General features: G+C 38.2%; 1 protein-coding gene across 4 annotated transcripts in view; it reads right to left on the reverse strand.

The window, feature by feature from the left end:
• FRAS1 (Fraser extracellular matrix complex subunit 1) overlaps positions 1-23,463 on the reverse strand; it is a 532,476-nt gene that overhangs the window by 111,469 nt on the left and 397,544 nt on the right. For all 4 annotated transcript variants that reach the window (XM_049885934.1, XM_049885933.1, XM_049885936.1 and 1 more), the window contains 8 exons: positions 20,100-20,231; positions 18,365-18,490; positions 15,857-16,104; positions 8,737-8,885; positions 8,177-8,339; positions 6,560-6,695; positions 2,273-2,463; positions 821-974 (listed from right to left, as the gene is read on the reverse strand). In XM_049885934.1, coding sequence (XP_049741891.1) covers positions 821-974; positions 2,273-2,463; positions 6,560-6,695; positions 8,177-8,339; positions 8,737-8,885; positions 15,857-16,104; positions 18,365-18,490; positions 20,100-20,231 — 1,299 coding nt within the window. The remainder of the gene's footprint in view (positions 1-820; positions 975-2,272; positions 2,464-6,559; positions 6,696-8,176; positions 8,340-8,736; positions 8,886-15,856; positions 16,105-18,364; positions 18,491-20,099; positions 20,232-23,463) is intronic.

Below are 23,463 nucleotides of genomic sequence, written 5' to 3' on the forward strand. Positions count from 1 at the left end.
CAAATTTAGAAACATATTCAGAAAGCATCTTTAGATTGAGGCACATTTTTCTGATTTTAAGGGTCATGTGTATGCAATTGGATAGTTAAAGGACTTCATTAAAGAAAGGGAAAGTGAACGAAGGTAAGCTAAAATGTCGTGACCAACAGCCTCTTCTACTAACCGTCCATCAACAGCAATAATTTTGTCTTTAAAAGACCAACAGGCATTATGACAGAGACACACTGATTGGAAGAAGAAAGTTCCAGAGCTTTAGCTAATACCAGAGGGTAGCATTTAGGAAAGAAGTAGGTAGAAGATCTCCACAGTGGTTTTTGCCCCTGGTTTAAATCAGGAAATTTTTTTTTTTTTTTTTTTTTTTGCAAAAAGAACAAGCTTATAAAGACATTTAGCACATCTCTAACCTAAGGTGAACAATATTGCAATTAGTAACAAGGCTGCCACATGGTTCTTTGCATGAGATAGGCCCAGAATTATGAAGTCATCATGTCTATCTACTCTAAGAAAAGAGCACGAACACTCTGAAACTTGTTTTGCCTGAGGTTACATAAGAAAGAAAGCAGCTGAAATTAAATTTCGGAGATCTCAATTACCTACGATTCAGGTTTTTAAAGCAGCTGGGTTTTGGTTTTTTTTTTTTTGGTTTGTGTCTACTATGACCCCAAAGAAATTAGCTAGCTGTGAATTTAATTATGCTTTGATGCAAAGAATGGACTATACACAGGATAGGTGAAGGAACAGTCAACTGAAATCTTCTGTGTTTATTCTAATAACCCATCAGGCACCTCAATTAAGATTTCCATAGCAGGTTGTGTCCTACCGTGGTCAGGCTTTTTTGTCAATACAAAAATCAGCTCATTATCTGGAGTGTCCAGGTCTTGCAGGCTCAAGGAAGAATTGCTTATAACCACTCCAGAGCTTAGCTGCACTCTGAGGGGCCGCAGGGTCATCCTGGGAGGCTCATCATTCTTCCTCTGATTAAAGCATAAAATACTAGGTCACACAGATACTGGTTTAGGAATAAAGAAAATGCATATTATTCAAAGACAGCATCATTGTCGCAGTAAATTTCACCATCAAAACAGTTTCTTGTCTTAAATAAAAATTTTACTTTGGAATAATTTTCAATTTACTGAAAGGTTGCAAAGATAATACAGAGTTCTCATATGCTCTTCACTCAGCCTCCCCTAACGTTAACATCTTACATAACCATGATACATTTGTAAAGACCAAGACAGTAATATTGGAACGTTACTGCTAAAGCAGAGGATTTGAGCTTGTCTGATGTTTTCTCATGCTTTGATTGGGGTTTTGGGCTTGGAGAAAAGAACATCACCAAGATAAAGTACCCTTCTCACCCTACCCATCGCATCAGGGGGTAATCTCCATTGAAACAGCTTTTAACGTGTCACCATCATTATTCCCCAGCCAAAATGATTCATTTAAAAGAGATCAAGTCACATAAACAAAATGTCCCCTTGAAAAGAAGTTGATGGATACTCTACAAAAATCTCAGCTATCTTCCATAGGTCCAATGACTATTTTCCAAACAAAAAATACTGACATGTGGTCTGAAAAGTACATTTGGGGGATAAAACAGTACATTATTTGAAATCAGTACTGTCTTAGAAAATCCTAAACATATCACAGTACTTACAGAAGGGAACCATATTTAAAGTATGGGTTCCTAACACCATCTCCCTGTCCCCGTACCACCTTCCTCCACCATTGTCCCTTAACAGTGTTGAGGGTATTGTATGTTTTATTTTTCCAAGGCAGAGGTATTTCCTTCTAGTTTTATCTTTTATCTTTTTCTCTGGGGTGGTATGACAACCTACATAGTTACTCAAATGAGAATAAATACAGCATCAAGGAACACATTTCTTTGATGTTACAAGTCAATAAATAAATGGCTAAAATATAACAAAAAGAAATTAGGCATGTAGAACCACAAACAATAATTTCAGGGAAAAATGTTTTAATCTAAATACGGGGTTGGCGAGTTTTCTGTCTGACTCTCACAAATGGTTTCCACACAAGAACAAACAAATTTTCCTCTGAAATGAAAATACAGATTTCCAAGGCAGGCCTTCCCCAAAATGGCAGCCTTAATTCTACAAGTTCTCTGAAGGTTGGGGTTATATTTTAAAATTGAATTTTAAAATTGAAGGTCAGATCCAATCTTTTCTTTGCTTTGGAATCCATATAAAACTACCTAATGGTGTTGTTTTATGGTCAAAGACCCAACTTTTCCAATTTCCAAAGTCTTTACCTCGATGGTGATATTGATGCTGTGAATTTCAGAACGACTGGTTCCATCAGTCACATAAAAACTAAAAATATCATGGGTTGGCTCAATGCTTTCATGAACACTCTGAAAGTAGTAAATGTAGTTTTCCAGGACATCTTGAATAGGGAACGATGCCTCCAAGTCACTGGTAGCTCCAGGGCCAAAGCGATCACCTGCATCGACATCATGAGAGAGTTTTATCTTAATCCATCAATACCTGTGTACTAGGCTGAATTAGAAAACAAAACACCATCATCAACAAAAGATGAAAATATCTTTAAGAATAAAGACAGGAGAGTGGAGCAAGTACAAGACTAGGAGTTATAAGACCTGAGGGAGAATCCTAGTTTTCCCACTGGTTATTTCTCCTCTATAGACAGATATGTCTACCTGCTGCCTCCTCAGGGAATCAGATGACATAATATATATGAAAGCACTTGGGTTGCTATTATTTTACGAAGCAGGAATCAGTGGTTGTATTGTTAGGAATCTGTGAGGACATAAGTCCTGGCATAAATACAAAACAATAGCACAGGTTCTACCTCATGCTCCAGCCAGTTTTAAAACCACTCTACCTGGAATATCGTGAAAGAAGAACCCTCATTCTCTCCCCAAGAAAAACTTAACTGTATATCATGTTTGTGAGCCTCTAGAGGGTGCAAACAGTTAATACATGCAGCGGCTAACTGAAAGGCTAGAGCTTCTAGTCCACCCAGAGATGCCTCAGAAGAAAGGTCTGGTAATCTACTTCCAAAAAAAAAAAAAAAATCAGCCATTAAAAATCCTATGGGGCATAGTTCTACTCTGACACGCATGGGTTTGCCATGAGTTGGGATCAACTTGATGACAGCTGGTAATTGGTAATACTACATTTAAAAAATACTACATTTAGCCAAGAAATATTTCCTCCTGCATGTTTTCACTTTACTTCTCGGTCCCTTAAGGAAACCCTGGCATGGCTGAGAGTGCAGCACTGGGGACAGTACACCAGGGCTACCATGGAGAGCTCTGCAGGAAGTGTTGTCTCCAGTTTACTCCCTACTCCTCCCAGCCCCTAACACTGCACAAGGCCAAGGGGAAGAGTAAGCAATTTCTAAATAATGGACGACTTGTCTCTTACTTGATTCTAAACTGAGTCTCTCTAATTGATTGATTTTAAATTGTTACCACAATTTTCTTCTAGAGAGAGGAGAAAAAAGAAACCCCTGTGTCTTCAACCATTCACTGGAGATCTAACAACACAGAAAAGTGTAGATAACAGATCTGAAAGCAACAAGGTTTCTCCCTTCTCTCCCTCATGGTCCTTTGTGAAGATCAGGCCATAAATTGCAAGGCTATTAACTTTCTGAATTGTAGACAGTGCCATTTTTTATTGATATTCCAACAGAAAGTCTAGGAATGAAAAAGTTTTATTTAAAATTTCCTTTGAGTTTGAACTAAAGACTCAAAACAAATATTTTTCTTCAATGACATAAATTTTCTTCAATTTTAACCCTCAGATTTACTGTCATTGATTCCTCTTGGCACCAGAAGCATAGAGAGTTCTTAGTGACCAGACACTGTGATGATCCCTAAGGACACACACATTTCAGGGTTTCCAGAGGGAGCTGCACTAATTCTTTCAAATTTTTATTTTCTCCTCCCATTGATCACTATAAGTACGTGAAATGTAGCTTCACTATTTGGACCAAAAATAGTCTAAGTAAAGCAAATGATGCCTAAAAACAAATACAAGTATAATAACACTTAATGTTATATCACTGGAGAACAAGCTATTCAACAAGTAAATCTGTCACTGAGGCTTTAAGCACAAATTCTTGCAATTTTTAAAACTGTACCTTTTACTTTTGATGTAAATCTTTATTAATATGCTTCCCTGCCTTCTTACATAGACTATAGAATGTGCAAATTAAATAGTGCTTGATGCACCCAGATTATCATTATGAACATCTCTTATGGCACCGCAACGGAATATAGTGATGCCCCAGAGTGATCAAGGTGGGTCCTAGCCTGTTTGTGCAGGTTCTAGAAGAATACAGATTCCATGCTTTTAGATTTCATATCTAACAATATAATCATTCTGTTTCTTCTCTTCTTCTTGGTAAGAAATAAAAGCTGCTACTTCTAGCAGTTTTAAAAAATATGTTATTTTCGTCAGCTGGGTTCTGAATCTAGGAAGCTAGTTTCATATACATAAAGCTGACCTGGTTATGAACAAAGGCTGAAGGGCCTTTCCTATGGAGCAAATTGTGAGGTTCTTAGCTGACAGACCTTGGACAATTATTCTGGCCCCCTGAAAGCCTTGTGCTTCCTTCAGGTTCATATCACTGTTGCAGAGCAGTGGTTCTCCATGTGTGGTCCTCTAACCAGCAGCAAAAGCATTACCTGTGAGCCCATAACAAATGCAGGTTCACAGGCCCCATCTGACCGCACCCCCCACTCCGCCCCGAATCAGGATTTCTGAGGATGATGTCCACGAACCTGTGTCCAAGCAAGCCCTCCAAGTGATTCTTAGGCACACAGAAAGTTTGAGAGCCCTGTGTTAGAGGGGCTGAGGTTTGCCAGAAGTTGGACATTTGTACCAGTGCGCCACTCCTCTACATGCATTCCAGGTTAACATAAAGCGATGTTAGAAAGGCTTACTAAGAAACTACACAGAGAGAAGAGAAGGCTGGGCACAGACATCCTTTCAGGGTTCCCCACCTTTGCCCACGCTCTTCTCTCTGCAAGAAATGCCATTTCCCTTATGCACATGACAACTGCTCCTAACTCTCCAAGTTCCAGTTTAAATATCACTTTCCTGAGTGGTGCAACTGGTTAAGTGTTTGACTACTAGTTGTCAGGGAAGGAGGTACTTTAGGAAGGGTTTGCCCCATCAGGTTTATGTTAAAGCTACTATGCAAGCAGAGGGAAGCCCATCTTCCTTCTATGGTTTTTGTGTGGGCACTGAAATCCCCAGAGGCTTAGAACCTGCCTTCTTCCCTCTCTAGTTGGTGGTTCAAACCCACCCAGAAGAGCCTTGGGAGACAGTCTTGGCAATATGCTTTTGAAATGCCTTGAAAACTCTATGGTATACAGTTCTACTCCGACCCACATGGAGTTGCCATGAGTTGGAATTGACTTGACAGCAACTAACAAAATAACAATCCTCAGACTTTTCTTTGTCCCCAGATAAAAGTGATTGTTACTTATTATGTGTTCTCTCATAGCTTAGCTCCTTTCCCTGTCCTGGCATCTGTCATTTATTGTAATTCAGCAGTCTTCATAACTGACTCCCATGAGACAGGGTCTGCATTTTATTAACCTTTACATCCATTGTATCTAGCACAAATGTTTGTTGGAATAAACCTAATTCAGCCATAAAGAAATCTGAATACATATACTGAAAGGTACATTGGGAAAAAGACACACGACTTTCTGTAGGGAAACATGACCACTACTAAATGAACTTCCAGTAACCAGGCTCACATCCCAGGCACCATACTGGCCACAGACACCTTCAGTCAACAGCTTCTCTGTGGGAGCTGTAGTTGCATGCCAGTTAGAGCCAAGCACTGGAATCTCATTGCCAAGTCAGCTGTGCAGCAACCTGCCATGAGCTGTCTGAACTGCCAGTCACATCAGGTCTCAGGGGAACCTACAGACTGTACACTGCTTCTGGCCTATCCTTCTCTGTGATAACCACCAAGGGCAGTGGGCTTGAGGCAGATGGCGGAGGGGGAGGGACTTGAGGAGGGTATGACAAATAGACAAGCATGCATTTCAATTCGTGTCATATTCTTAGAAGAAGCTGAGACACAAGCTATGGTTCAGCTAAACCACAGCAGCCTCACAGTAAAAGGACAAGAATTTTTATTTCCTTGACACTCAGTCCATAAGCTCTGCCACTCCAGTTGCTGGCACTCTGAATCCACTTATGCTGCTCTATTTTTTTTCCATAGACTTATTCACCTTCTAACATACAATGTTCTCATTTATTAGGTTTCTTATCTTTCTCGCTCCACAAGGACCTGAGGCACCATGAGGATAGGTATTTTTGTCTATTCTATTCACTGATGGATCTTCAGTGCTTCAAAAAGTGCCCATCATACAAAAAATGCCCCATAAATCTTTGAACAAATGAATGAAACCTTCCTTCCTTCCATTTCTTTGAAATGGTTCCATTCCACTTTAGTTCTCCATTGCAGGCTCAATGAGACCCAGTGTTCTCCCTCTGCCCTCCCTTCTTTCCAGGTCCTGAAAAATGTACAGCGGAGTTGTTTCTGTTACCTGTTCCTGTGTTCTCAATGCAGCCGTATTTGGGCAGAGCACTTAGTTTAATGATGGCATCTCCTTGGAGGTTGTCATGATCATCAGCAGCAAAGAAATGGTGAAATGAGAGTGGGGTTCTCCCTCCCTCATCAACCTAAGAAAGAAAAGAACGTAGAGTCCTTGGGCAGTTGCATATAATTGCATAAAAAAGAAAGGCATTGAAAAGTGCTGCCTGGGGTGACCTTCCAGCACCAATTCTACTTCTTTGAGGACACAGATCCTCTACAGAGGAAATGAGCAATGTGTGTGCCATTGAAACCAGGCAATCTTTCAGTGCCTCTCAAAGCTACACTTAGACACGGTGGCTTCAGTGTCTCCCTTCAAAGTTGTGCTTCATTAAATGATGGATCTGGTTATAAAGCAGCTCCAGACCATTCTAATCACCCACCTCCGCACAGCCATATGACAGGATAGCTGCCTTCCTTCCATTTCAACATTCAAAAGCCTATAGCTAGAGAATGATTGATCCAGTCCTCCCTTGGATCCTGGGAGGGTGACTCAGTTCTACGGGCATTCCCATCCAGATCAAAGTCCCATTTATTCCCTGATGGTATATATTTATAGGTGTGCTGGGAAGAAAGGGTTCACCATACCTGAAAAATGGTGCTTATCTTAATGTCAAGGAAGAAAATAAACCACTAAAATAAAAGCAGTTCTTTTTTTCCTTAGGGCCCTGTTTTGTATGCTAACTCTGCAACCTGTGCCTGGTTCTTTTTTTTTTTTTTGCTAGCCTGCTAGAAATGACCAAGCCATTTCAGTCTGAATGACACCTAGGCTAACTGTACAAAGTGGAAGGTCACACAGACTCTAAGAATGGGGACGAATCCAAGTGTTTTCCCCAGGTGTGGAATGGAAAATGGGAGGAATATAAAAACCATTTAGAAACACTAAACTCCTGAGCTTTTGACACTGTGGTACTTGGAACAGAAAGAGGAAAGGGAATTCATTTCTGGTGACCTCCCACCATGCACTAGTGGTTTTATTCACTAGCTATTGTATTTAATCATCAGATCAACCCCTCTATGTATTTGGGAGAATAATATTTTAAAGATGAGGAAATCGATGCTAAGATTAATTGGTACAAGGTTACTCAGTTATTAAAGAACACAACCTGGACTTGAACTCAGGTTTGGGTACCTTCCACGACCAGGGTACAAATACAGCACCCCAAGGACCTAAAAACAATATTTATAGTGATGAGTATTGACTTAATTTAAGGACTAACTTGGGGCACTGTCCTTATTCCTCATTTTTTTAATTGCTGTCAACATTAGATTGTAAACTCCTCAAAGATACATTGCATTTCTGATTTTACTCCTTATACTAACATTTAGCTTAGTATACATATTTGTTGACTAACTGATATAGACATAATTATTTGGTCTCATGCATATAATTACTTTCATACTTTAAAAAAAAACTCACGGTTGAAAGCCATGCACATCTTGATATCAGTGTATAAATAATGTGGGGGAAGAACATGGCTGCCAATTTAGTCAGAAGACCCTTTATTTACATCTCCAAAGAGCCAGTGATCTATAGCACTCACTATTTATTGATTTGAGAATCATTTACCGTGATAAGGTCAGCAAAAGCAATGACTGGAGGTGGATTCTTAACGGGAGTGATAATGATGGTAAACATCTGATTGTCCAGATGGTTGTGGTCCATGTCAGAAACAGAGAAATGGAAGCTATCAGTAACCAGATGACCATCTGGCTCAAACACAGCTGAGTACCTTTAGAAGCCAAAAGAAGAATCAAATTAATGAAACACACTGACAAGCCAGGTAAGATAACTGCATCTTTGTTTAAAAATGGGGCTAGAAGCAATATATTCTTTCAAGGAAGCTACAACCAGCTGCTTAAATATTTTAAAACTTTTTTTTCTTAATTCTGTTATATAATTGTTATTATTGTTAGCTGCTGTTGAGTCACCCCCTGACTCATGGCAAATCCACGTACAACAGATCAAAATGCTGCCCAGTCCTTTGTCATCCCCATGATCGGCTGCAGACTGGACTACTGCATGAGGTTCACTGGAACTGAACCTCGGTCTTCCACATGGAAGGCAAGAGTTCTACCACTGAACCACCACTGCCCCCATTGTTAAAATAATACAAACTGGTTATGTACCTAATCTTGTTGTTGTTGATGTCTTCCATTGTGAAATTGGACATTTCTGAGAGTTCTTCCACCTCCGGTCCTGAGGTTCTTAAGAGAGCACCATACATTGGCAGAGAAATTAACTGAATCCAGATCTCTGGGTCGGGGGAAGAATCATCCTAATCAGGTAAATATGAGGCAGGACATGAATACACATTCACAGGAATAAATACTTCCAGTAGTTAAAAAGATCACAAGCGTTCCTTCTCTGCTAACTCGATGGGTCTCTTTCCTTTTAACATTAAGCAACACCATTCCAAACTGCATGAACATCCCAGTATTTATTCCTCTTAAAACATCTTTTTGATAGTCTCTTCCTCCAACAACAGCTCAGGAGAATAGAGGGCAAATACACGTTAAATAGGGAGCATAGAACAAAGAGATACGCTAATATTACTGTAAGAGCCACACAAGGTTGTATTTGTATTACAGCCATCTAGTGAAGAATAAAACATATTCAGAGCTACAAGTCATCTATCTATAAACACAGATGTAGGCTTCTTCTAAAGTTGCTAAGGATAGTTTGCTCTTTGGATACAGGAAAATTCCATCACAGTATACGATACAATGGTTTAAAAAGTGAAAATAGAAACAATGAAAGCTATTTTAGTTTAGTCAATGAATGACCCACATTGAATAATATTCAGTATGATAAAATTTTGGCTTCACAAAAAAATTTAGGAAATCTATAGATTCATTCTATCAGGACTATACCTGTAGATGCTCAATCCCCCAGGTTAATCTTAACAAAGACCATTTCCCTTTCCTTTTGTATTGTTTGTTGAGAAATAAAATTGGCTTTCTGTATGGACAATAATTGAATGCCTTAAAGAACAATTTCCTCCTTCTTCAAAGATAATTTTGGAAATATCTAGGGGGCAAACAACATCTTTTTGGAAAAATCCCCTAAGTCATTCATCTTTTAGAGCATTTGATTATAAAAAGGGGGACAGTCTCCACTTTACCACAGCAACAAATGAAAATAAATGTTGCACGGTCAATTATACCTTCAAATGTAAATCTTCAAGGCTGTATTCTACAGTTGGTTGAGGTATGAGTCAGGCATGTGAGCATGGTGGGTGGGGACAGTCAGTTCTTACTTATATTCCCAGGGCCCTCTGAGTTACTAGTTCAGAGCCTTTAAAGCAAGATCACAGAATTTTCCTTATTTCCTCATATCACTCAGCACTAGCAAGGAAGGGAACTCAAATTCATTGAAGCTGCTAAACTTCAGAAAATTTTCCCTAAATTTATACTCTTTAGAAGTTTCTCTGTTTCTCCACACGGGTTGTCAAATATAATACATAGGCTTCTAACAGACTACTTCCTAATATTGCTGTACCTTCTTACAAAGAATTTTAAAAAGACAGGTGAGAGTTTTAAAGTACTGTCTTCTGCAGTAGTGATAAACCACAAGGACAGAGTTCCTGGTTCTTGATTAGAATTAATTCCCAGCGTGGAAAATTGGACAAAGAAACGCTTATTTCATGAAAGTTGTATCTTAGTTACAAATCTCAAAGGGCTAATGGGTTTGAAAAAGTGGTCAATCAGCTTTTTTTTTTTTTTTTTCTTTTTTCTGAAAATACCCTGTCATAATTTAAAGAAAATTATTTTGGGGTATAAAACAATTCATAAACATACTGACCATGTTCTCGTGGAACACTCCTGCTAAAGGACCTTCTTACCCCTTTTGTGTTCATTCAATCGTTCATTTTCTTTCTATTCTTTATATAGCCATGGACCCACCATTCAACACAAGAACTGGAATTTAGATAACAACTAACATTTACCTATATGCTCCTCCCTCATCTTATCTCTGGGACTCCCATCTCCCAGAATCTTTTTTTTTTTCATTCCCTTGAATTCTTAATGTAGTTTGATATATTGCTTAAAAAGTATATTATTTAATTTTAACTTATTTTTGAACATATAAAACTACTCTTACAGGACTTTTTTTTTTTTAACTCAATAATACACAGCTAAAACCCATCTATATTGTTGCCTATAGCTATACCCGTTGCCTTCAAGTTGATTCTGACTCATAGCGACCCTATAGGACAGAGTAGAACTGCCCCATAGGGTTTCCAAAGAGCAGCTGGTAGATTTAAACTGCCACCTTTTTGGTTAGCAGCCCATCTCTTAACCACTATACTACCAGGGCTCTGCATGTAGCTATAGTACGTTTGTTTTTAACTGCTCTCTAATATTCTATAGAGTGAGTATACCACAAGCTATCTATCTGTTCTGCTGATGATGGATTGTTTTAATATTTTTGCTATTACAAATAGTACTACTATGAACATTCCTATGAATATTCTTGTATATGTCTTTTAGTGTATACCTGAAAATATCTCTTGGTTATGATCTAGGAGTGGAATGCTTAGGTCACAGGGCAGGTGAATATTCATCATCACAAGATAATACCGAATTATTTCCCAGTTTACACCCCACCAATGTAAATCTCCTGTAGATGGACTTCCTCTCTGTACTCGGTGTTGTTAGACCTTTTAACTTCTGCCAACTGAATGGGTATAAAATAGTATATAGTCTTAATTTGCCAACTGGTTGGTGATTGGCTGCTGACCTAAAGGTTGAGAACTTGAACATACCAAGTGGCTCCATAGAAGAAAGTCCTGCCAAAATGATTCTATAAAGATTACCGTCAAGAAGACCCTATGGAGCAGTTCTACCCTGTATGCTTCTCTCTTTCATATCTCAAAAGAGATTGACTTAAGACACAGCCTAATCTTGTAGACTGAGTTCTGCCTCATTAAAATAACTTTCTTTAATCTTGCCTCATTAACATTATAGAGACAGGATTTACAACACAAAGGAAAATCACATCAGGTGACAAATTGGTGGACAATCACACAACACTGGGAATCATGGCCTAGCCAAGTTGACACATTTTGGGGGGATACAATCTAATGTGTGACATTGTGTTTTGATGAACAGACATTTTTCTAATCTTTTCTCTTATAATTAGCACTTTCTGTTCCTGGTTTTAAGAAGTTCTTCTCTTTTCCAATATCATAAAAAGATTCATACATATTCTATAAAGAATTGTGAAATTCTCTTTATGACATTTAATTACTTGATCTGCCTGGAGTTAATTTCTGTATAGGACATAAGGCGAGGGTCAAAGTTATTTTTTTAATGTATTAAATATCATTTTGTCCAGAACAATTTTAAAAAATAATTCCTCCTGTTACCACAGATCTGATTCACTATCTCTGTCTTACATCAGAGATCCATGTATGAACTCTATTATATTAGACAAATCCATTTCTGTACACTATTTTAATTAGTGTTGTTAGGTGCCGTTGAGTTGGTTCTGACTCAGTGACCCTATGTACAACAGAATGAAACAATGCCTGATCCTGTGCTATCCTCACTATTGTTGCTATGTTTGAGCCCATTGTTGCAGCCACTGTGTCAATCCATTTCATTAGGGGTCTTCCTCTTTTTTTGCTGACGCTCTACTTTACCAAGCATGATGTCCTTCTCCAGTGACTGGTATCTCCCAATAACATGTCCAAAGTATGTGAGATGAAGTCTCTCCATCCTCATGTCTAAGAAGCATCCTGGCTGTACGTCTTCCAAGATAGATTTGTTTGTTCTTCTGGCAGTCCATGGTATATTCAATATTCTTTGCCAACACCACATTTCAAATGCATCAATTCTTCATCTTTCTTATTCATTGTCCAGCTTTTGCATGCATATGAGGTGACTGAAAATACCATGACTTGGGTCAGGCTCACCTTAGTCCTCAAAGTGACATCTTTGCTTAACACTTTAAAGAGGTCTTTTGCAGCAGATTTGCCCAATGCAATATGTCATTTGATTTCTTGACTGTTGCTTCTATGGGCACTGATGGTGGATCCAAGTAAAAGGAAATCCTTTTCAACTTCAGTATTTTCTCTGTTCATCATGATGTTACTTATTGGTCCATTTGTGAAGATTTTTGTTAATTAGATTTAATTAAATTAGTGTAGTTTATAATAAATCCTGATATCTGGCAGGCCAAGTTCTCCTGTTCTCTTACCATTCCTCTTCAGAATTTTGGCCCTTTGTTCTTCCATATATATTTATAGAATCATCAAGTTCCTTAAAAAGCCATTTGGGCTATTGATTGGAACTAAATTGAATTGAAAATTGCTTTGGGGAAGAATTGATTTTTTTTTATATTAAATCTTCCTATTCATGAATATGGTATATCTTATCATTTACCTAGCACTTTTTCATGTATGTGAATTAAGTGTTATAATTTTCTCTATAGAAGCATTGCCTGGTTTCTGTTAGATTTAGTATAAAGCTAAGGCCAAACTTGTTGCTGTCAATTCTGACTCATGGTGACCACACATGTTACAGAGTAGAACTGCTCCACCAGATTTTCTTGAATGTAAAATTTTTTTTTAATAATTTTTATTGAGCTTTAAGTGAACGTTTACAAATCAAGTCAGTCTGTCACATATAAGCTTATATACACCTTACTCCATACTCCCACTTACTCTCCCCATAATGAGTCAGCCCGCTCCCTCCTTCCAGTCTCTCCTTTCGTGACAATTTTGCCAGTTTCTAACCAAAAAAATATATTTTTATATTTTTTAACCCTCTCTACCCTCCTATCTCCCCTCCAGACAGGAGATACCAACACAGTCTCAAGTGTCCACCTGATACAAGTAGCTCACTCTTCATCAGCATCTCTCTCCTACCCATTGTCTAGTCCCTTCCATGTCTGATGAGTTGTCTTCGGGAATGGTCCCTGTCCTGGGCCAACAGAAGGTTTGGGGACCATGACCACCAGGATTCTTCTAGTCTCAGTCAGACCATTAAGTTTGGTCTTTTTATGAGAATTTGGGGTCTGCATCCCACTATTCTCCTGCTCCCTCAGGGGTTCTCTGTTGTGCTCCCTGTCAGGGCAGTCATTGGTTGTGGCCGGGCACCATCTAGTTCTTCTGGTCTCAGGATGATGTAAGTCTCTGGTTCATGTGGCCCTTTCTGTCTCTTGGGCTCATAGTTATCGTGTGACCTTGGTGTTCTTCATTTTCCTTTGCTCCAGGTGGGTTGAGACCAAATGATGCATCTTAGATGGCCGCTTGTTAGCATTTAAGACCCCAGACGCCACATTTCAAAGTGGTATGCAGAATGTTTTCATAATAGAATTATTTTGCCAATTGACTTAGAAGTCCCCTTAAGCCATTTGACTGTAATTTTTATAGGAGTAGATCATCAGGCCTTTCTTCTGTGCCGCCACTGGGTGGGTTTCAACCACCAACTCTTAGGTTAAAAGTTGAACTTAAACTGTTTGAGCCATCTAGAAACCTGCAGATTCAGTATAAGTTATCCGGACTTTTTAATGCTATTATAAATGATGTTATCTTTTTAGCTATATTTACTAGGTATGTTTTTGCTGATGCATAGGAATGCTATTGTTATTTGGTGATCTTATACCCGGCTCCTAGCTAAATTCTCCTTTTATTTCTAGTACTCAAGAGAGTCTTTTGAGCTTTCTTTATGGTCAATCATATCTCCATTATGGAAGTTACACATCTCTTGTTAGACTTATCCCTAGATATGTGATAAGTGATGTTATTATAAATGGTATTATCTTTTTAATTATTATTATTTTTTTGGCTGATGCATAGAAATGTAGTTAACTTTTTATGATTAATCTTGTAATTCAATCCTTCCCATATAACAGATGAGAAACTTAAGGCTTAGAGGGTTTAAGTACTTGCCAAGGGTCACTACCCCAGTAAGTGTGATCTGGGATTAAAACTCCAGAACCTATATAATATTTCTCCCCTACTTGTTTTCTTGCAGTGCATAAAAAACTGTGTATATGAAACTACCAGTAAGAAAAAAAATCACACAGAACCCCATTTTTGCCTTTTATCTCTCCCAATATCATGTCGCTCATCTAGCTAATGAAGCTCTAACTAAAAACAGACTCACCTGCTCCTATCACTTTGTACTCTTCCCCATTTATGAACAGAATTTCAGACGGCTTTTCCAATCTTCCTGTATGTTCACTGCAAACTCATAACTGTGCACATCTGGAAAAACTTTCCCATGGCACAAAATAAAAAAACTCTTCTATATCTCTCAGAGAAAGTTAGCATATAACTGAGTTAAGTCTTTAAAATGTATGCTATGCTCTCAGCAGTCTAGAATAGTTCTTTTGGAGTCTGTCTGCTCTGGAGGGCAAATTCACATTCAATCAATTTCTGAAAATACATGTTCAGTTGCCAGTGGGCCTGCATTTTGATATGCAGCTTAGAATACGCAGTTAATGAGCAGGAACTGCTCCTGGATAATCACTGGTCTTTTCAAGGCATTGTCAAAACTACTCATCATTATGTTTACATAGAGTATGTATCTGTTTACAATATACATAATTGAAAAATAAAATTAATTATCCTTATCTCCAGAGATAGGATCAAAATAAGGAGGTACATTTAATTACCAAAGATCGTTTATCAAGTTAGGAACAGGCAGGGGAAAAACCCAGAGTCCCTGATTTTCTCATCTATTCTCTAACCACACTGCTTCTGTTGGGACATGGGATGGAGAGTGAATCAGTAATCTTGTCTAAGGAATCTGGCAGAGAGGTATTGCCAAAGGGCTGTGCCTGTATTCAATCTAGAGCCGGCCTTGAGACAAAAACTGATGAAAAGTGGGCTTTGTCTTGGTGGGCCATGAAACACCATCACCTATTAGTTATTGACAAGGCAATTTCTTCTAAAATGCTCTTATCCTAAAATTCCCATTAGAAATATTAGAGACGGAGCTTAAGAAGTAGAAACCTGGGCTTTTCTGGCATTGACACTGTTTCTTGTTGACAATCACCCATCCCTACACATACCCACTGTGTTGCCATCTAAGTTTTGCTCACTCCTTGTCTGCCCATGAGACACTAGGAGCAGCCAGAATAAACAACATAACTACTCCTTGAAATAGAACTTTCAGGGAATATGGGAAGAAGCACATTTATATGATCATATACCTGCAGCCCCAAATATATGCACTGCTTTCTAGTCAGTCCAGTCAGGTTCAGTGAACAAGAACAACAAACATAAGAACTTACAAGGTAAGCAAGGTGTGATCTAGTGATTACGGCTGAGCTTTTGCTGGCAACAGTAATGCTCAGAGATGAGCCAGCAGCCAGCCGAGGCCCTTGGTCCTCTGACAGCGACACCTTCACTCTCACTTCCAACGTTGTTGTGGTGACGCCATCTGTGACAGCAATCTCCATGCTGTCTTCCCAGGCAGAGGAGCCATCATGTATATACCGCAAAGCATTTTTCTCAGTATCTTCATATGTGAAAGTGTCACCTTCCAAGAGTAAAACCAATTGCAATACCAATTACTTCTGGGAATAATGCTTTTCATTTATATAATACCTTTGTTCTCAGGATTTCAAAGTACGTATAGGATCATAAACTCTGGGAATTGTAAGCTAATTAGTCCAAATGCCCACTCAATACACTATTCCCTTTACACTACTATTGAAAAAGGGTTATTTAGCCTGTCCTTCATTTTTTTTCAATACTTCTTCAAGTGGTATGCTCACTGTCTTACAAGGTAGCTAATTCCACTGGAGATAGCTCTACTTCACTTTTTAAAAAAGTTCTCTATCATATGGAGCAAAATCTGCCCCCCGTAAGATCCATTCTTCACGCCTAGTTCTACAGAAATAAGTGGCAAACCTCAATTTTTTTTTTTTTTTTTTTTTTTTAATGCCAGCCTTTCTGGAATATAACCTTGATATTTTTGAAAATTTAGGAAAATAAATTATGCTTGAGGAATTTGTAAGAGATCTTTGTTTTTAGACTATAAGGTTTAAAAAAAAAAAAAAAAGATCTAAGAATTGAAAAATACACTTGAAGTTAGAAACCCAAACTATGTAGTCTACAGCACAAATTCATGATAGATTTGAAACATGTTATGTAAAAAAAGTTTCAAGGTCACATAAAAAGGGAGAAATAGGATTAAACAAAATTAAAATGAATTTCTATTTAAAAATTGCAGGATTTATTAAAAATTTTAGAATCCTTAAAATGCAAATAGTAAAGCTTCTCTTACTTGTCTGATTATAGAAGCCTTTTTTATGAGAAATGTCTCTTAGTATCATGAGCCTCAGTGAATCCACAGAGCACAGATTAGGAAATGCTTTATCTTGGATGTTATATTCACCTCTATCTCATTACAAACTATTGGCTCTAACAATTAGTATTATGTAATGACATTAAAGAATTTATTCATTCTCTGTATTCTAAGCCTTCTCTTTCAACATTATGCTACGTGTTTTATTGATGCAAACGGTTAATGTGCTGAGCTACTAACCAAAAGGTTGGAGGTCTGGGTGTACCCAAAGGTACCTCAGAAGAAAGGGCTGGCAATCTACTTCTAAAAAATCAGCCGTGAAAACCTTATGGAGTACAGTTCTACTCTGACACACATGGGATCAACATGAGTCAGAACTGACTTTATGGTAACTGGTTTAGTGGTTTGCAAACTTCCTAGATCTTATACAATAATTATAGAAATAAAGATTAAATATGCTAAAGAAACTGGGCTATAGCTCTTATGCTCCTAAAGTAGTAAGTTCCCTTTTCATACCACAAATCTGTATTAATGATACTTCTTTTTTTCAGCAAATTTTTGAAAGCCTACCTTTGCGACTGTCAAACGTACATTAGTTGTTCTTAAAAATTCAATCTACCTTCACAGGCAAAGATTTGTCCCTACCAGGGATATTCAGAAGAATATATTAATACATATTTTAGGAGAAATTAAACAAAAGTTTTGAGAAAACAGAATAAGCATACAGCATTCCAAAATGACTGTTTTGAAGGGATAATATTCATTTTTATATTAAAAACAAATAAAACAAAACTCCTTTGCTGTTGAGTAAATTCCAACACATGGCAACTTTGGTATATAACAGCTGATTTTTTTAATTTAGATTTTAGATCTGTTCTTTGAGCTTTTCTATACTTTCTAAACAATCAACACGTATTATTTTTTATAACTGGCAAAAGTGCAATAAATATTATTTTGGAAAGGTGGTCTCATTATCACACAGTTACTTTTGGTTAGCAGCCAAGAGCTTAACCACTGTACCACTAGGGCTCCTTATAGCTCCTAGATAATACTTAAAAAATCATTCCCTTTTTTAATGGATGAAGATACATGTAGTTAACACTATCACAGACTTAATGTAAAAAATACTGTGAAAATTCACATACCAAATTAGGAAGACAAATTAATCTCCGTGAACAAGCTATCGGAAGCTGGCAGTTGACAACTCATATGGTGTAGTTCTAAATACATTTATTCAATTTCACCTACGATTTGAGGAAACAGCTTCACAGTTTTTGGGGTGAGGGTAGGAGTGCAGAGGAATAAGTTCCAAATATCTAGGCCAATGGACTAAACAGTAATGGTTTTTTTTTTTTTTTTTTTCTTTCTAGATAGCTCCTCATAGTTTTTCTCATAAAGTTACATTGGCCTTTACTTCTTGTGTGAGACACATAAAACTTATTGTAGAGCATAAAGTCCCTCCAAGCAGATCAATGGCAGAGTGAGCTACCTGCAACCATGGGTCCTTGGAACTCAGCTGTGTATTTAAGGAGCACGCCATGCTGTGGAGGTTTCTGAAGCTCAAAGGAGAGTTCTTCAGGTACAGTGTCAGCATTTCTTACTAACAACTGAAGTCCTGTAGTCAGGAAGTAAAACGTGATGAGAGAGAATGGGTACATTAGAAACGGTGTACTGTGTACACATTAAAGCCACAGGCCAGGCTGGAAGCCATACAGGGGATAATCTGATGGTTATCAGAAAGCACTACTTAAATCCAATCAACCACAAAAGAATGAAAACTGATAATGTAGCTAATTCCCAAATTATAAGTAGGTTCTTCTAGAAGTTTGCTTCTAAGTAGCGCTGAATTTCAGAACATCCTTTTTCCCCCCATACAAATGAGGACATGGGATGGGGGAGCCCACAGGTAGGTCAGTCGTGACCTGCTGGGGTAGATTCCTCCAGAAAATATTCCTATTCACTGTTTTCGCTTTTCATCGTTTCTTCCCTTCTTCTTTTTCTGGATACAAGAGCCAAGTTATTTTAATGATGGCTCTATGGCCACCATGCAAGTAAGGAGTGGAGTAAAAGTATATTTGTATATATGGTTTGTTTATAAATAAGATGATAATTAACTTTAGACAGAAAACTGAAGGAGGCAGTCATGAAAGGACTATTAAGGGTTATTAACCATCTCACAATAGTTATTTTTCAGAAAATCCTACTCTTGCTACGTTTTTGTTACACCTTTTACAGCACTTCACCATAATTGGTTGAATCTCCAGGTTTTTTGTCTTCTCCTGGCAGGAGGCTAAGGCGCAAGCCTACTGATTCCAAATCTGCCCACTATATGACCTTCCTGGGGTGGCAGTAGTGAGCCGTCACCATTTTTTAGGGCTGTAAGCAGTATTTTTAGAGCGGTGCGCAAAAACCCATTTGCAAAAATTATGCAGACTGAGCACTCTTCAAAAGGCTGAAGATCCTCTCCTCACTGTTCATGCATATATATGTCACTCCCTATAAAAGGAGCAAATCTGCCCTGGTTCAGGGAGCTCGCAGCCTTAGGTCACTAGGCCCTCCTGCCTATCTCTCAGTTTGCAAGCCGTGAATAAACCTTTCTGTTCTTCTAACCCTGTATCTGGCTGACTTCAATTTGCTAGTCTGCTTGACAAGAACCTATTAGTTGACGGCTTCAAACTCACATGTAGAAACTGAGTAAACTAACTAAAATCGCAATATCCGCTGTTTGCTAGTGAAATGTCCTTGGTAAAAAATAAATAAACTTCTAACCAGTAAATATATTAATAAATAAATAAAATTGCATACAAAATAACAGGGCCAATGCTAACTGTTCAGAACTTCTGAAGGTTACTGTGATCCGTCATTTCTGCTGTTACTCTTCACTTCTAAATAGAAAAAAAGAGTAGTCACCGAAAACTGCTCCCCTCTCTTTTCTCTGCTTTCTCTTACTTTATATTTTAGTGATGGCAACAAATCAAACTCACGGAGGTTGGCAAGTAAATTCTGTGTTATATTCCATCACTGAGTGTTGGCCTCGGAAGTGTTTATTTCCTTCTCTCTGTGCTGCTTTGATTTGTATGGAAATGGGCAGAAGGAAGGACATAGGTGACACTGCAGAGAACTTCTGGAAGAGGAGGCCACTGCTTTCTGGCAAACCATCAAGAAGAGCTGAACAAGAATTGCTGCTGAAATATGGTTCCCTTTCCACAGCTCCTAGTTCTTACCTACAGAAGTGCTGCCTCCCGGGCTGACCTCAAGGAGTGGAGCTGTGACCTGGAACACTGGAAGCTGCTGATCAGTGGGAAGTAAGTGAATGGTGAGGACCGTCTCTGGACTTGTGTGCTCTCCATCGGAAACTAGAAAGGGTAACACACAGGCACAGACACACACACACATATATATAAATAAATCAACTTGTCATCTGGTCACCTTTGGGTTGTTTCCATAAATATGTAGCCAGAAGCATTTTTAGATTATCTTAACACTTTGAAGAGATGCTTACAAATGGGAAATGTAAGCAAGCAAGTAAGATATGGTGAGCTATTCTAACAAGGCTTTTTCTACTGGGTAAGAAAAAGGCTAATAGATCCATAGTAACAAAATGGTTCCATGATGCGATTGATAAATCTTAATGGAAGAAAAAGTAAGGCAAAATATGCTCTCTTAAATGATGCTGGTAAAAGCTTTTTTTTTAACACAAATATTTTTTGATTCAATTCATTCCTCTAGTGTTTCACAGAAATGTTTTCTTTCATGACATCTCTTTTAGACACAACACGTCTATGCTTCATTGGAAAAAAAAAAATTTAAAAGACAGAAAATACCCATACAAATGTTACTTCTTTGGAAGTAAGCACCCCAGTTTTATCTGGTCATTATGCACAATGCCATAAACAGAAGACACCTTTGTTGAACAAAACAGTGACCTTAGATGTTATTTCTCTGGGTTATCTGACATCAGAGTGAACACTAAGCACCTGAGGGAAATGAAAGCAGAACTGCTTTCCTCTTATTCCCACCTTCCCAAACCTTAATACACTCTGTCTTCTCTAAAAGCCAGATTTGAAAGAATACCTGCGCCACCACAAATCAACATGTTGATTGACTGGCTCTTGAGAAAACTGTTCTGTTAATTATTTTAAACGTATGATCATGAAGGTAGTACAGGACCTGGCAGTGTTTTGTTCTGTTCACATAAGGTCACCATGAGTAGGAGCCTACTCGAGGGCAGCTAACAACAACAACAAGTATTTTGCAATTATTTATTTTTAATAACAAAAGGGTTCTTAACGTAGATTCTAGGGGCCTGAGAGAACCCCAAACCCACTGAAATTTATGTAAAAGTTTGTCTGTCTCTGAACCCCTAAAAATTAAGAGCCGTCTCTCCTATGTTTGATGATCCACAGAGAGGAGGAGATTGAGCATAAAGAAGGTGTGGCAATAATTTTGACACTTGACTGAATGACCAGAGTCTAAGCGTTCATCCTCACATGGATAATGGCTTTTCTCCTTCAGCAGGGCTATTTCATAGCTTCTCTAGGACACAGAGTGTACGTTATAAATCCAGTCTATGGGTTGGTTATAAGAAACTGGTTTCCTTCCTCAGTTTCTTCCTTAGTAACAATTCATCAGGAGTCTAACATGTCCTTAAGCAAAGTAAAGCACTGTTCAGTGATTGCTACTAATGATTCCATTCAGGTTTTAGATTTATCTTTTCCTTGGGAACAGATCTCAAAGATATGACTGGATTTATAACGTACACTCTGTGTCCTAGAGAAGCTATGAAATAGCCCTGCTGAAGGAGAAAAGCCATTATCCATGTGAGGATGAACGCTTAGACTCTGGTCATTCAGTCAAGTGTCAAAATTATTGCCACACCTTCTTTATGCTCAATCTCCTCCTCTCTGTGGATCATCAAACATAGGAGAGACGGCTCTTAATTTTTAGGGGTTCAGAGACAGACAAACTTTTACATAAATTTCAGTGGGTTTGGGGTTCTCTCAGGCCCCTAGAATCTACGTTAAGAACCCTTTTGTTATTAAAAATAAATAATTGCAAAATACTTGTTGTTGTTGTTAGCTGCCCTCGAGTAGGCTCCTACTCATGGTGACCTTATGTGAACAGAACAAAACACTGCCAGGTCCTGTACTACCTTCATGATCTTTGATATGTTTGAGCCCATTGTTGTGGCTTTTGGGTCAATCCATCTCACTAAAGGTTTCCGTCACTTTGCTGACAATCTACTTTGCCAAATATGATATCCTTTTTTAGCGACTGGTCTTTCCTGATGATGTGTCCAAAGTAAGTGAGCTGAAGTCTCACTATCCTCACTTCTAAGGAATATTCCCCTTTTATTTATTCTAAGACTGATGTGTTCATTCTCCTGGCAGTCCATGGTCCATTTAATATTTTTTGCCAATACCACAACTCAAACACATCAATTCTTCTTCTGTTTTCTGTTTTTCATTGTCCAGCTTTCGCATGCATATGAGGCAATTGAAAAGACCATGGCTTGGGTCAGGTAACCTTAGTAATGAAAGTGACAGCTTTGCTTTTTATATAAAAAAACAAAGTTATATTGTACAATATAACTTTTTTAATGTTACATTTATTTTCTTTAAGTGGGGAGAAACTCAGGACACCCTTAACTCCCTATTTTACAGATGTAGAAAGGAAAGTCCCTAAAAAATAGCTTTGGTCATGTCATAGAGCTCTTCAGTGTAAACAGGCATGTCCCTGCCTCTGTAAGTAAATGGAAGAAAAGCTATTATAACCAGAAAATAAATCATTCAGGAACAGGGTTTTATAAGCAAACATAAGAAGTTACAATCAAAATGTTAGCAACTCATGTTTCACCTTCTCTTTAAACAATGTATTTGATTTCTCTGAGAAACAGCCCACTGTGTCTTTGGGTTAGACTCCCTTGAACACTACCTTGCTCATGCGTTTTCCTTGCTCTGGGCTCCATTGCAGTGTCTTATCCTGGTCTTAAAACAGGCCAGGTCACAAACATCAGCTCTCCATCTCATCTTAGCTAATTAACCAAATGAGCTATTATTCTTCTATCTTCTATGGGATAATGTCAGGGCCTGGGCTTGTTGCTGCCATGGTTGGTTATCTGCTCAATTAAAAATTCTCCCTCAAAAACATTGCTAAAGAAGATGGTTTCCTTCCTGCTAGATTCCAAAAGTATTCACCCTAATAAAAGGAACCTTGGGCAGAAACAAACTAAATTAATTTAAGGTCAGCCCAAGGTCCTTTTCCTTACTAGTATAATAGGTTCAAGGATCATTTAACTTGGGAGAAGTTAATTGTTAACACTTTTACCTACTTAAGCTTTCAGGTGAAAGTTGGGGCTTGGAAACCAAACTGTTCCACTACCGTGACACCTATTTTTCATGATCAACACAAATACAGATCACATTAAACTAACTACCCGAGACCAGAGAAACATGTATTAAATCCAGGTTCTAGTGTTTATCGAGGAGCCCTTGTGATGCACCAGTTGGTGCTTGGCTGCTACCTGAAAGGTTGGCAGTTTGAACTCACCCAGAGGCTCTGTGGGAGAGATCTAGCACACTGCTCTCA

Source organism: Elephas maximus, chromosome 5, assembly GCF_024166365.1.
Source record: "Elephas maximus indicus isolate mEleMax1 chromosome 5, mEleMax1 primary haplotype, whole genome shotgun sequence".
Lineage (NCBI taxonomy): Eukaryota > Metazoa > Chordata > Mammalia > Proboscidea > Elephantidae > Elephas > Elephas maximus.